This window comes from Podarcis tiliguerta (genome assembly GCF_965153285.1).
Source record: "Podarcis tiliguerta genome assembly, chromosome: 10".
In the NCBI taxonomy this organism is placed as follows: domain Eukaryota; kingdom Metazoa; phylum Chordata; class Lepidosauria; order Squamata; family Lacertidae; genus Podarcis; species Podarcis tiliguerta.
In genome coordinates, this window is record NC_139543.1 from 58,153,625 (window position 1) to 58,168,002 (window position 14,378).

General features: G+C 45.2%; 1 protein-coding gene across 27 annotated transcripts in view; it reads left to right on the forward strand.

Annotated features, from left to right (window-relative positions):
* Positions 1–14,257, forward strand: part of CALD1 (caldesmon 1) — a 201,184-nt gene extending 186,927 nt beyond the window's left edge. For 14 of the 27 annotated variants that reach the window (XM_083401934.1, XM_083401959.1, XM_083401937.1 and 11 more), the window contains 7 exons: positions 2,933–2,976; positions 3,076–3,154; positions 4,977–5,114; positions 7,122–7,217; positions 9,868–9,948; positions 10,117–10,150; positions 11,805–14,257. In XM_083401934.1, coding sequence (XP_083258060.1) covers positions 2,933–2,976; positions 3,076–3,154; positions 4,977–5,114; positions 7,122–7,217; positions 9,868–9,948; positions 10,117–10,150; positions 11,805–11,836 — 504 coding nt within the window. In that variant the 3' untranslated portion in view covers positions 11,837–14,257. Of the gene's footprint in view, positions 1–2,932; positions 2,977–3,075; positions 3,155–4,976; positions 5,115–7,121; positions 7,218–8,658; positions 8,714–9,867; positions 9,949–10,116; positions 10,151–11,804 lie in introns of all 27 variants that reach the window. The other 13 variants (XM_083401958.1, XM_083401935.1, XM_083401939.1 and 10 more) reach the window with 2 other exon arrangements.
* The last annotated feature ends 121 nt before the right edge of the window (positions 14,258–14,378 follow it).

The window sequence follows — 14,378 nt, forward strand, 5'->3', positions numbered from 1 at the left end:
ATCTGGAGGGCACCAGCTTGGTGACCCTTAGTGTGCAAGCCTGCAAATTACAAAGCAATTTTTAATTTGTTTGTTTGTTCATCCCATTTATCAGCCAACCATTAAAAAACTACGAGCAATGATAAATACAATACAAAGCACAAAAGGCAAACAGCATAAAACACCAACAGCAGGTAGAGATGCAAACCAATTAAAAAAGACATGTAAAAAATGCAGCATCACAGTAATCCTGGGCAGATAAAACAGTGTTTCCCTGAAGCCAAAAACCTGGGGTGCTGCAACTAAAAATGCCCTCTCATGGGTTACTGGCACCCATCATACTTCTTAAAGCAAGAGCCCTGGAGGAAAACCTTAGCAGTCATGCAGGTTCGTGTGGATAGAAGCCTTACAATCTCTTGACTAAAATTTTTGGTGTGCTCAAACTCACAACCCTGAGATTAAGAGTCTCATGCTCTGCCAACTGAGCTATTGTTAAAATGTAACCTACTGTACAAAGGTAGAGATTCAAACCTGCTGCTCTGTCCATACTTGGCTCTGCTTCCTCCACCTGCATGTGGCCCCCAGAAAGTTCCTCACTAGGAAATGTGGCCCTCGGGGAGGAAAAGGGTTCCCATGCCGTGCTTGACCTGTGACCTTCCATGTGCTGCTAAACTACAACTCCCAGCAGCTTCAGCCAGCATAGCCAATGATTTGCAACAGCGGGAGCTGTCGTTCAGCTACATCTGGAGACGGATCATAGATCATAGAAGATCATAGAATAGAACAGGTTATCCACCTCTGGAGTAGAGATAGATTTAATCCACTGGCTTCCAGTCCATTTTACTTTTGCATGGATTCATTCACAAGTCTTCTTCTGTCTTGTTTCCGCCTTAAGCTATGATTATTATTTTTAAATGCACGAAAACATGCATTTAGCTGATTATTTTAAATGCATTTTCTCTCAGAAAGTGTTTTCTCTCAAACTGCACGTTTAAAAACATGGTGTGTGTGCGTGTTTGTGGCAAAATATGGGACATCCAGAGAGTAAAAGAATCGGATGGATTGCTAAATTCCAATCTGCAAATTAATCTGGGATGTGCAGTCAGGTCCGTTCATACCGGAATCATTGAATTCCTCAAGGATCCCTATAAACTGGGTGGTCTGACAGAAAAGCATACTGCTATGTTTATCATTCTGCAAGCAGGTATCTCTTAGCGGTTCTCAATTAAAGAAAAACATGAATATATAGGCGCAGAGGAGGGCAAATAATAACCAGCCAGACAAGAAGAGCGAAGTGGCTGGCCATTTCAGATGTGATTGATTTCCTCACAAGGAAGTACCCATAGAAATATAGATGTAGATACAAAAAGCACTGAGAGTGTGCAAATTATTGTTGCGTTCTGATTGCATATGCAAATGTTTCTCTGCAATTCAGCCATGGCTTTTTAGTGCATATATGTGGATTAAAAACAAAAAAGCCTCAGCGCCTAGGGCTTGCCGATCGAAAGGTCGGCGGTTCGAATCCCCGCGGCGGGTGTGCTCCTGTTGTTCGGTCCCAGTGCCTGCCAACCTAGCAGTTCGAAAGCACCTCCGGGTGCAAGTAGATAAATAGGGACCGCTTACTGGCGGGAAGGTAAACGGCATTCTGTGTGCTGCGCTGGCTCGCCAGATGCGGCTTTGTCACGCTGGCCACGTGACCCGGAAGTGTCTGCGGACAGCGCTGGCCCCGGCCTCTTGAGTGAGATGGGCGCACAACCCTAGAGTCTGGCAAGACTGGCCCGTACGGGCAGGGGTACCTTTACCTTTACCTTAACTATATGTGGTTGCTAGACATGTGGCTTGTATGTTTCCCCCACTATGTTGAAATACTATTATCCATGTTAGAAATACATGATTTTTGAAACAACCCTGAGAGAGGTTGAAAGAGGGAGAGAATTGAGGGATTTGTAGGGGAACTGTATCCTTCTCTCTGTGTTATGTTGCCACCTTGTGGCGGTGAAAAGCACACTGCGTTTGTGGCCATCTGCAACCCCAAACTTCCAATCTGAGCAACAGTTCAGGTGCTCCAATTCTGCTGTCAGACAAGGGACGCAGGTGGCGCTGTGGGTTAAACCACAGAGCCTAGGACCTGCTGATCAGAAGATCGGCGGTTCGAATTCCCGTGACGGGGTGAGCTCCTGTTGCTCGGTCCCTGCTCCTGCCAACCTAGCAGTTCGAAAGCATGTCAGAGTGCAAGTAGATAAATAGGTACCGCTCCAGTGGGAAGGTAAACAGCGTTTCTGTGCACTGCTCTGGTTTGCCGGAAGCGGCTTAGTCATGCTGGCCACATGACCCGGAAGCTGTACGCCGGCTCCCTCGGCCAATAAAGCAAGATGAGCGCCGCAACCCCAGAGTCGGTCACGACTGGACCTAATGGTCAGGGGTCCCTTTACCTTTATATCCTTCTCTCTGTGTTACGTTGCCATCTTGTGGCGGCGAAAAGCACACTGCGTTTGTGGCCATCTGCAACCCCAAACTTCCAATCTGAGCAACAGTTCAGGTGCTCCGATTCTGCAGTCCAACATTATCATGCAAGTGAATTATCCGGCGTGCAATTACTCCTTGCACGCTGGATTATTCGGCACGAAGATCCCAGATATCTCCTTTTAAATGCGCTTGTGGGAGGGAGTTACTGGGTTTGTTTTATTGCATATTTTAATTGTCCCTGCACTACAATTATATGATTCTAAGAGACTCTCATGCTTACAGAACTGCAGAATCCACAGGAGGCCCTAACTAACCATGAGTTTCTTCCCCTCCATGGTGACCTCATCTTGTTGCGGTGGTGTTGTGTGTTGTGCTACTGCTTTATTTAGTGCATCTTTGCTGATCACTCAGCTTTTTCTCTTTACACCTGGCTCTGTTGCCTTAGCAAACCTTGAATTTTATTTTACTTTTTTTTCTTCTTTTCTAGATAGAAGAACGTGCAGAGTTCTTGAACAAATCTGCCCAAAAGAGGTAAAAGACCCTTGCTGTAGCAACAAGAGCATTGTAAAAATTCGGTGCCCAGCAATAGGGAGTAACGTTTTTTCCATTTATTTAATTTTTTTTACATAGTGGAATGAAACCTACCCACACGACTCCAGTCGTCTCCAAGATAGACAGCAGGTTGGAGCAGTACACTAGTGCAATTGAGGTGAGCTTATTGCAGCTTCAGGATGTATTGGGTTCCTCTGGTTGGCTGCTGGCAAGGCCCAGGAAATGTACTTGAGGCTCCAGGCCCAGGCAAGAGTAAACTTGGATGTAACACAAAACCATGGTTTGCTTAGTGAAATTGGTTAAACATCTGAACCCAAAGTCTGCCTACAAACCCATGTGTTTGGTGTTAATAAACCCAAAACAGAAATCTCAGCCTGAAGCTGGTTTGTAAAGAACAACTTGTACTAACCACAGTTTGATGTAGAATCTGAATCTACAGATTATTGAAAGCCATAGTTGGGGCCAAGCTCACAACCATGGTTTGCCTATTGTTTGTTTGGAAGAGCAAACCAAGGTGCGGGTTCTTAACTATGGTTAGCACAATCCACGGTTTTATGTTATGTCTGAACCCAGCCACTCCCTCCCAGTCCCTTTTGTTGAAATCTTGGTGATTCTCCGAGTGCTTGAATACTGTAACCTTAAGCTGGAAAGGAAGAACCGAAAGCATCCTTAGAGGGAGAATCTTTGCAGCTGCAGCTTAAATTATTTTTGAATTCAAGCGGTGACTGCAAAGGAAGGATCGGAAGCATACTTAGGGCATGCTCTCGGTTCTCCCTTTGCAGCCTCAGCATGTGAATTTGAATTGCATGGTGTCTGATGATTGGCAGCTGGGCACTCCCACACACATGACCCCATGGCTGGATGCAGTTCCCTCCCTCTGCATCCCCACCTCCAGACACTAAGCAAGCAACTGCACAGCTTTCCCTGACATAAATGGTACAGAAAAACAGAAGTGAGTGTTGTCCACATACAGTGGTGCCCCGCAAGACAGAAAACCCGCTAGACAAAAGGGTTTTCCGTTTTGGAGGTGCTTCGCAAAACGAATTTCCTATGGGCTTGCTTCGCAAGATGAAAATGTCTTGCGAGTTCCTGCAGGGTTTTTTTCCTCCCCCCCACCCTTTTTCCCAAGCCGCTAAGCCGCTTATCAGCTGATCCGCTAAGCCGCTTATCAGCTGATCCGCTAAGCCCGCTAAGCCGCTAATAGCGCTAATCCGCTAAGCCGCTAATGGGCTTGCTTTGCAAGACGAAAAAAACCGCAAGACGAAGAGACTTGCGGAACGGATTCTTTTCGTCTTGCGAGGCACCACTGTACTGATGCCACTTTGCCTCAAATCCCTGGATGACCACTCAAGAGTAGATTTAATTTTTCTCTCCCCAGCAGCATTCACAGCAAAGTGCTCCCCTGCCCCCAACATGGCTGTGGTGCTTAGGGAAAACCCCTCCCACTGGTGCACCATAGATCCCTCTGCAAATGGAATTTAATAATAATAATAATAATAATAATAATAATAATAATAATAATAATAAATTTATATTCCGCCCTCCCCAGCTGAAGCTGGGCTCAGAGTGGCTAACAACAATAAAAGTAACACAGCATTCTAAAATCATTTCAAATCAAATTAATGGCAACCATTGGGCTAGAGTTCTGTGAGGGTTACCAAAGGAGGGGGTCAGACTGTGCCTTGGCCAAAGGCCTGGTGGAACAGCTCTGTCTTTCAGGCCCTGCGGAAAGATGTCAAGTCCCGTAAGGCCCTAGTCTCTTGTGACAGAGCGTTCCACCATATCGGAGCCCCAGCTGAAAAAGCCCTGGCTCTGGTTGAGGCCAGCCTAACCTCCCTGTGGCCCAGGACCTCCAAGATGTTTTTGTTTGAAGACCATAAGGTCCTCCGTGGGACATACCAGGAAAACTCATAGCTGCTCACTATGCAATGGAAGGGACATCTGATTTGGCCTGGAGACTGACTGGCTTCTTCCTGCAGGGCACCAAAGCTGCAAAGGCGGCCAAGCCAGCAGCCTCTGACCTCCCAGTTCCTGCCGAGGGAGTCCGAAACATCAAAAGCATGTGGGAAAAAGGCAACGTGTTCTCGTCACCTTCTGGCACAGGGACACCCAATAAGGTAAGTGTTCCCCCTTTGAAGTCACGCACAGGTTTAAGCGCCTCTGCTCTGATTCCAGATAGCGGTCAAGGCAAGGGAGGAAAAGATGGTTAGGACCACTTTTCACAGGGTTTGGGGTAGTGGAAACCTTTGCCGGTCCATGTCTATTAGGCATTGCTGATGGATGGAGAATCCCAAGTGGGAAGAGGGGTGTTGCATTCAGGTCCAGCTTGCAGGATTCCCAGGGGCACCTGGCTGCTGACCACATCAGAACAGGATGCAATATGATATGATAATCTTTACTGTCATTGTCCCATACAGAACAACGAAATTGAAAAATCTACACAAAACATTCAAAACCCAACAAGCCTGCTATCCCAGCTATCCCAGCCTGGTTAGCCCCCTAAAAACTCTGATACCCCATTTTTAAATACAATATACTCCCATAGAGACTCCTTACACTGCGTTTAAAACCAAAATCGCATTTGGGTAGTAACTGTTTCTCAGGCAGCTAGTCCTACTCTTTATAACCCTGTACCTTCTTCCAGAAGGCAGAAGCTGAAAGAGATCATTTCCGGGGTGCGCACTATCTCTGCAGCTTTCTTATGGCACCTGGAAGCATAGATTTGATCCAAGATGGGAAGAGTGCACCCAATTAATCTCTCCGCAGTTTTTACAACCCTGGACAGCATTGTTTTTTCCTTGACCATGCAGCTCCCAAACCACAAACAGAGACCATAAGTTAATACACTCTCAACAGTACAATGGTAAAATGCCATCAACAGGTCCTTTGAGAGATTGTTTTTCTGGAAGATATTGGACTAGATGGGCCACTGGCCTAATTCAGCAGGACTCTCCTTATGATCTTAACCTGCACTTTGCATCTAAATGGCAATGGGGGCTCTCCATTGCACAGTCTCCTAGACTACAGCATCTGCTCTACGTTTTGAGGACACATCACTTCAAAGCCCATCACGTCCATGAAGTTGTGAAACACAGGCTTGAGATACAATTTATTATATTTCTACGTTGCTCTTCACTGGAAGGAGTCCCAAAGTGGCTTACAAACAAGAAGTAACATCACAGAACATCACAAACACAGCATAAATCATGCAAAATAATTAACGAATCATCAGTAGAACAATTGCAATCTATAAAAAGACTCTTAACAAGGCTGCAACTAAGAAATAAGCTAAACATTGCAATTAAAGCAAAGGTCATGTTACTAGCAAATCGACACAGCGTTTGTAATCTATAAAAACAACATTACAAAATAGCACCAGCTAAAAAATAAGCTAAGCATCACAATAAAAGCAAAAGTCGTATTATGTGATTAAGAAATCAGTGCAGCATTCATAATCTATAGAACAATACAACAACAACAACAACAACAACAGCAACAGCAACAACAACAACAACAACAACAACAAATTTATTATTTATACCCCACCCATCTGGCTGGGTTTCCCCAGCCACTCTGGGCAGCTTCCAACAAAATATTAAAATACAATAGTCCGTCAAACATTAAAAGCTTCCCTAAACAGGGCTGCCTTCAGACGTCTTCTAAAAGTCTGGTAGTTGTTTTAACAAAATATTAACAAAATAGCAGCAAAAACACAACAACTAAGCACTGTTCAGTTCATACACAAACTCTCCACACTCCCATGCCTCATAATCTTTCACTCTGTTCAGCTCATTAGAATAAGCATACACTTTATCCCCATGGCAGCAACTCCCCTGTGCAGGTTCCTCAAGCTGGAAGTGGGGCAGCACAGGTGAAACCAAACACCCCTGGTGGCAAGCAGACTCTCTCTCAGCTTGCTGTTTTTCCTCTGGAAACTGCTCCCTTATGGAGGCTCCTAGGGCTAGAGGGTGGGGGCAAGGCAGGTGGAGAAAGCCATTACCTGCTGGCCAACTCTGTCTCTCTCCCTTCACTTTGGTTCCACTCCTAATTCCTTACTTGCCCCCCTTTTATAATTCATCCTCGCATGCAACCTGTAATCACATTGGGAAATGCATGTTCTGCAGGAAACAGCTGGGCTAAAAGTCGGCGTCTCCAGTCGCATCAATGAATGGTTGACCAAGACCCCGGAAAACAGCAAATCGCCTGCTCCCAAACCATCGGTGAGTGCTTGCCCTTCTGTTTACAGTAGCTTCATCCTTTGGCCATCAAACAGCTCCAATTTAACACAGCAAGGTGAAATGCTGATAACTTCCTACAGAAGCGAGTCCAGAAGAGGACAAATTCTGCACACAGTGGGAACAAGAACAAACTCTGGTACTATTTCTGGGATGCGGGTGGTGCTGTGGGTTAAGCCACAGAGCTTAGGACTTGCCGAATCCCCGCAACGGGGTGAGCTCCCGTTGCTCGGTCTCAGCTCCTGCCAACCTAGCAGTTCGAAAGCACGAAGTGCAAGTAGATAAATAGGTACCACTGCAGCAGGTAAGGTAAACAGCGTTTCTGTGCGCTGCTCTGGTTTGCCAGAAGCGGCTTAGTCATGCTGGCCACATGACCCGGAACCTATACGCCGGCTCCCTCGGCCAATAAAGCGAGATGAGCGCCACAACCCCGGAGTCGTCCACGACTGGACCTAATGGTCAGGGGTACCTTTACCTTTACTGGCTTCTTATTTTGGTGGTGGTAGAGCTGCTTGATCCTCTTATATGAAGTCAGCTTTTCCTCCTTGTTGCCATCACCACATACCTATGGCTTGTGAGCATGGGGACATGCCTTGTACTGTGAATAGCCAGAGCAAGGAAAGAACCAGTGCAAGATAGAGGCTGCTGTGCGTGAGATCGAGTAGGCTAATTCATGGACCCTGCAATTAAGAAGGGCCAATCATCATAATAGTGGGACCTTCATGTTTGGAATGTGTGTCTCCTTAGTTACCAGATGCTAGTGGGGGAAAATAGGCAATGGTAGCAGCCACCATTAGTTCCTGGTGACCAGTTTCCCTACAACTGAGATGGGGAATCAGAGTCCAGCCCCCTGCAATTCAGGGAACCGCAGGGCCAGGGCACCAAATGAGGCCCTTCAGATCTGTCTGTATCCATCCCTTTACTAGTCCCTGTCCTTCTCTATGCTGTCCTCGAGCTCTTCTGCCTTCCTGGAATGTGTCCTTGAATTGTGAAAATGCCTCTTGCTTGCGAGGATGTAGAAGCCTCTGACTTTTGCAGGGCTGGAATATAGCTTACTGAGCAAAGGTCTCACCTGGTGCTCCACCCACTTTGGCCTATGGCCCCGCCCACTGCTGGCATACGCAGCCCCCACCCCCCCAAGGAAGGTTGCCCTTGATGCAAAGCAGCCCTTGGGCTGGAAAGGGCTCCCCATTTTTGGTCAATTTGTATGCTCTTCTCCACCTCTGGTCAAAACTCCTCGCTGGATGTTTGCGAGTAAATTGCATGCAACATAAATTGGCACTGCAATTAGTCTGTGGGCGTGTGCAAGAGCAACAGAAGTGGATCAAGACTAACCTGTCCTTTTCTCCAATTCATTCTCTCTTTCTCAGTCGATTTCTCTATTCTCTCCTCTCTTTTCACCATCATCTCCTTGGCTGGATTCCAGATACCTGCTGTTCTATTCTTCTCTTGGACTGGCTGTTTTCTGTTAAACTAGTCAGGTAAATCTCTTTCTGAGCTACCATCGTGCTAAGCCACAAAACCTGTAGTCCTGCAGACCCGGTCATAACCAGGCTTCCATTCATACGAGTCATACGTTTCTGTCAGTGGGGCCATTTTCAATAAATGATGAAAGACTCGTGGCAATGTACGTACAGTCATACCTCGGATTACAGGACGCTTTGGGTTGCGCGATTTCGGGTTGTGCACCGCACCAAACCCGGAAGTACCAGAACGGGTTCCTTCCGGGTTTCGGTGCTTGCTCCATGCGCAGAAGCGCCAAATCGCAACGTGTGCTGACGCGGCGCTGCGGGTTGCAAACATGCTTCCCGCACAAAACCATGGTTTGCTTAGTGAAATTGGTTAAACATCTGAACCCAAAGTCTGCCTACAAACCCATGTGTTTAGTGTTAATAAACCCCAAACAGAAATCTCAGCCTGAAGCTGGTTTGTAAAGAACAATTTGTACTAACCACAGTTTGATGTAGAATCTGAATCTACAGATTACTGAAAGCCATAGTTGGGGCCAAGCTCACAACCATGGTTTGCCTATTGTTTGTCTGGAAGAGCAAACCATGGTGCGGGTTCTTAACTATGGTTAGCACAATCCACGGTTTTATGTTATGTCTGAACCCAGCCACTCCCTCCCGGTCCCTTTTGTTGAAATCTTGGTTATTCTCCAAGTGCTTGAATACTGTAGCTTTAAGCTGGAAAGGAAGAACCGAAAGCATCCTTAGAGGAAGAATCTTTGCAGCTGTAGCTTAAATTATTTTTGAATTCAAGCGGTGACTGCAAAGGAAGGATCGGAAGCATACTTAGGGCATACTTGCAAACATGCTTCCCGCACAGATCACGTTCGCAGAGCATCCCGTGTATGAAATTGACCTTAAGGGGTCTAAAGAAGACACAACTTTTGTTGGATCAAACTATGCCATTGCTTGAATCATGGCACATAGCCTCTCTTCCTTCCCCTGAGCATCCTGCCCCAATCTGCCCTGGGGTTCCCCCAGCTTGCGAGAACAGATTTTTTGGGGGGAGGGGGCAAATGATGGGAGGGAGGGTAAGTTCTATTGCACAAATGGCAGTCTTTCCACGTTAACTGCTTTCTCTTTTTCAAACTTCTTGCTTTGTTTCCTCGTCTCCTTCTTTGAACTAGGACTTAAAACCTGGAGACGTATCCGGCAAACGTAACCTCTGGGAGAAGCAGTCGGTTGAAAAAGTCACTTCCCCCACAAAGGTAAGAGATCGCAAAGAGCCACCTCTGTAAGCTCAGTATTTTTCAGCTCTTTATACCTTTCTTCTGAACAGTATTGAGCAATCTATTGGAAATAAATGCTATGCAATTATTATATGTGCACAGAAATAACCCGACCTTTCAACTTTGTGCTCTTCTTCTGTAATTCAGGCGACAGCAGCCGGCAAAAAGTCAGAGACCAATGGTAAGTGAAACAACAATATTTTTTTGGTGTTCATGGTGTGAGCATGCTTCCGGGGTGGCTCTAGTTTGAGAAGTGGATTCCAGGAACGGTGGCATAAGCAGAGCACTTTTGGTGGGGCAGGGTTTGCTATTTAAGATTAGTTTGGGTGAGAAACAACATTCTGTATTAGATAAATCGCCTCAATAGCCTTTCTCTGACACTGGAGGGAGATGTTTCGTTACAAGAGTCTAGATTAACAGAGTAGTACAGTGGTACCTCAGGATGCGAACGGGATCCGTTCTGGAGCACGTGTTGCTTCCGCGCATGCACATGACGTCATTTTGACCATCTGCGCATGCGAGCGTGGCAAAACCCGGTAGTAACACGCTCCGTTAATTCCGGGTCGCCGCGGAGCGCAACCTGAAAATACTTAATTTGAAGCACATTTATCCCAAGACTGTATTATGTTTGCTATCTAGTTTCAGATGCTTTGGAGTTGAGGTCCTCAGCCAAATTTTATTTTTTTTAAATTGAGGTGGTGGTGTTCTCTTTCCTTTTTTAAGGAGGGCTTGGTTGAGTGGGGAAGTTGCTGCTATGAAGGGGGTGGTACCTATGGTTTTGGTGTGATGGATCCTCTTCTTTCTCCTTCAAGTCTTTTTTCGCATTACAGTCATACCTCATGTTACAGACGCTTCAGGTTACGTCTCTTCAGGTTGCGTCCCGTGGTGACCTGGAAGTACTGGAAATGGTTGCTTCCGGGTTTCACCACTCACGCATGTGCACAAGCACCAAATCGCGCTTCGTGCATAAGCGCCAAATCGTGCCGCGCACCTGCGCAGATATGGCGCTTCAGGTTGCGAATGGGCCTCTGGAATGGTACCGCTGTATTGGCTTAAAACAAGAGGTGGGGAACATGCAGCACTCCAGATTTTGCTAAGACTCCCAACCTGCACTGTCAGCAGGGCCGAGTGGTCAGGGATGATGGGCACTTAAAATTTTAACGTTCCTCATTCCTTAAGTGTTCATGCTTTACCCTTTTGATAATCAGTTAGCAAGTAAACAATACAGTGGATATTATTTGAGTTACATAGGGGGAGATTGAGTGCGGAAGTGATTGCAAACCACTTCTAGACCTTAGAGTGAGCAGAAGGGTTTTGCTTATAACTGTCTGGAATACCTGAGCTCTTTGCACATTCAGCATCAGAACGCTGAATCAGCACTAGGGATGGGGGAGAAATGTGATTCAAGTTGTATTTAATCAACCTAATCCAAACTTTTTCACAAAAAAACCATGTCAACCAAAACACAGCCACACTTCAGAATTTGTTCTCCGAATTATTTTGCAGTGCAGTTTGCCAGCCAAGTATCAGGAAAAATATAAATATTAGAGGAAAATATGCTTTGCAAAAGAAAGTGTGTATTAAGAGTCATTTGCACTAAAGTGCTGCTGAATTTTCATGGGGAGTTTTGTTTTTTTTAAAAAAAAGCCCCAATGTGGAGAGAGAACTGAACTTAAAAACTGAGAAACTACAAGAAACCCAAACTTGACAGATTCCACCCATGCCGTAATCAGCAGTCTTTGCCACAATTTAGGATTTCATGGTTATGCAAATAGGTCAGAGGAATGGCATTTTATTGTGAATCTGTGCTACCCCCTAACTTCTCTTTCTTTCAGCAGGTTTGAGACAATTTGAAAAGGAGCCCTAAGAAACTCACCAATGATGCTGGATCAACTCGGTTTTTAATAACGGAAGTGCTAAATTTGTCCCTTTCCTTTTATATATATTTATGTATGTTTACCAAAAGGCCTTCGGGAGGGGGGGCGGGAGGGGACTGGGGGGGTCCGCTGTGTTTTTTGGTGCGTTATCCCATTTTTTAAAAAACAAAAGACACCATGTATATTAGCACTGTATTTAATAATCAGCCTTAAAGCATTCATCCTAATAGTAGTGCCTTCGAACAAGAGCTTTATTCTTAAAAAGAAATCCACGCTGTGAAACAAGAGACACTTCTACTGAGTAGCTCTAACCAATTGTGTGTCTGAGCAAGACTGTGTTAGTGCCGTAAAAGAGGGGCGCCCTCTAGTGTGTACACCTCCCGAATGCAGTCCTAGTTCAACGGAATGATGCTTAGGAATAAGATTGGATCAGTCTGGACCACTGAGGGGGCGAAGAAATTAAAAGCATTCGGTGGCTTTTAAAGGCAGAGGTGTAAACGACCTATTTGCCGCTGGCTCCTTACTGAACACAGATGGGTTTGGCATTAATTCCCTGTTGCATTCTCCCTCGGAAGCCCACAATTTATGCATCTTCCTTGGGATGTAATCGCATATGGCATAGGTACATCACCAATGCTCTGTTGCAACAGTGCCTGGTCCATTAACAGTATTTTTAAAAATATTGTTTTGCAGCAGGGCCAGGAAAAATGTGGCATGAGGTCAACCACACAGCAGGAGGTGAGAGGAGGCTAGTGTTTCCCCCACTCTGCGAAAATGCCACTGGGGAGACCACAGGGAACGGGCCACTGTGGACCACCCACAAATTCTACCCAGTTCCACAGCTGGATTGAGCCCTGTTATTTTTCTTTCTTTCTGCACTTTAGATTGAGGCATGGAAGAAATACCTTTTGCTGACAATATATATATATATATATATCCTGTACTTTGCCCATGTCAAATCGGCACCCAGTTGAAACCTGCTCTGTACTTTAAGGTATCGTTCCTTTTCCCGTCTAGTTTTAAGTTAATAACCTAAATTTGGATGATTGCGGTTGACAGCGGTACTGATAGCTTTTCTCTCTCTCCTTTTTTGTTGATGTTGTTGTCATTTTGGTTACTTGCAACTTTAGAATATATGCATAAAGCTTTACAAAAATTAGCTGTAAGGCACTACTAATGGTAGAAGGCTTTTAATACCCGCTAGAGTACTATATTTAGTTATAAACGTACATAACTAGCCAATATCACAACTTTTTTGTTTTTACAAAAAAAAATTACACACTTTTTATATTAAGATTTCATAATTGCCATTAAGCACATGGCAAGAGAAATATTAGATTGTTTTTTAAAGAAAGTATCAGATGCCTTTTAATGGGTAATTAAAAGTATAGTTTTAAAGAGGGAGGGGGGTTGGAAAGGGTATTAAGCGTCAAGCATAATGTCACTTGTATAAAACAATGTAGCTAATTTATATAAAACTACCGTAATTAACACACACGAGACACGCGTACACATTGTTGGCGACACACTATTTTCTAACTTACCGCACGCTAGATTTGCCCTTTATCAGGTCTCTATGCATCTCGGTCTCTTTTAAAATAGACATAGCCCAGCCACTTGTAGATGCAGCTATATGCATCCAACACCTCTGTCCTTCCTCCCCCTGGCCCTTGGTCAGAGGTGTAGTGCCACAAAAGGGCCTAAGCACACCTCAGGCTGAACACGCCAGTTATTTGTACGGCAGGGTCAAAGGCCAGCTGGGTTGTGGGGATGAAGGGGGCTCCATTGAACCCTGTGCGGACGTTGTCTCCTAAAGAACTGCAGCTGCACCGGGTGCATTTTGGGAGCTGGGGTGTTGATGAAGGGGATGCTTGCGCCCCCAACGCGTCCTCCCAAAATTCCTTACTTACAGCCATATTATTTGACTTGTATATATAGCAGCCTCAAGGATGACAAAGTTAGGTTTGAATTTACATATTGCATGAGGTTCTGCTTTTACACCATAAATTAGGTGGGTGGAGTAAAAAATAGGCAACTCAGTTTATGGTTGTTCGGGTTTTCTGGCCCACTTCTCAGATGAAAGTTATAGCCTGGGAACGGTTTTTGCCTTGTTACTGTTTTTGTTTTCGTTGCCTCCATCTGCCCTATTTTTATTTTGAAAGTTAAGATTCTGTGGCACTATCCAAAGGACAGCTCCAGTGCTTTCCTCTAAAACCTTCTTGTTTACATATTGAATTTCACTTGGGCTTTCAGAATGAAATCATGCAGTGAATGGCTTTTGGATCCGTCTGTTACTGTTTGGTGGTGGTTTGTTGTTTTTAATACACTTTTTGGACTCTTTACATTCAAGTATCTGCAATAAAACCAGTATGTTGAACCTGCAATTCACAATAAATGCAGTATGTCTACCAGGTGGTTGGGTGTTCTTTTCCCCCACCAAATAATTTAAGGTATTGATGGGATCAGGCTGTGTGTGTGTTTTAGCCCCATTCTGTGTCACCACAGGGTCTGCTGAGCAGGGTCACAGGCAAG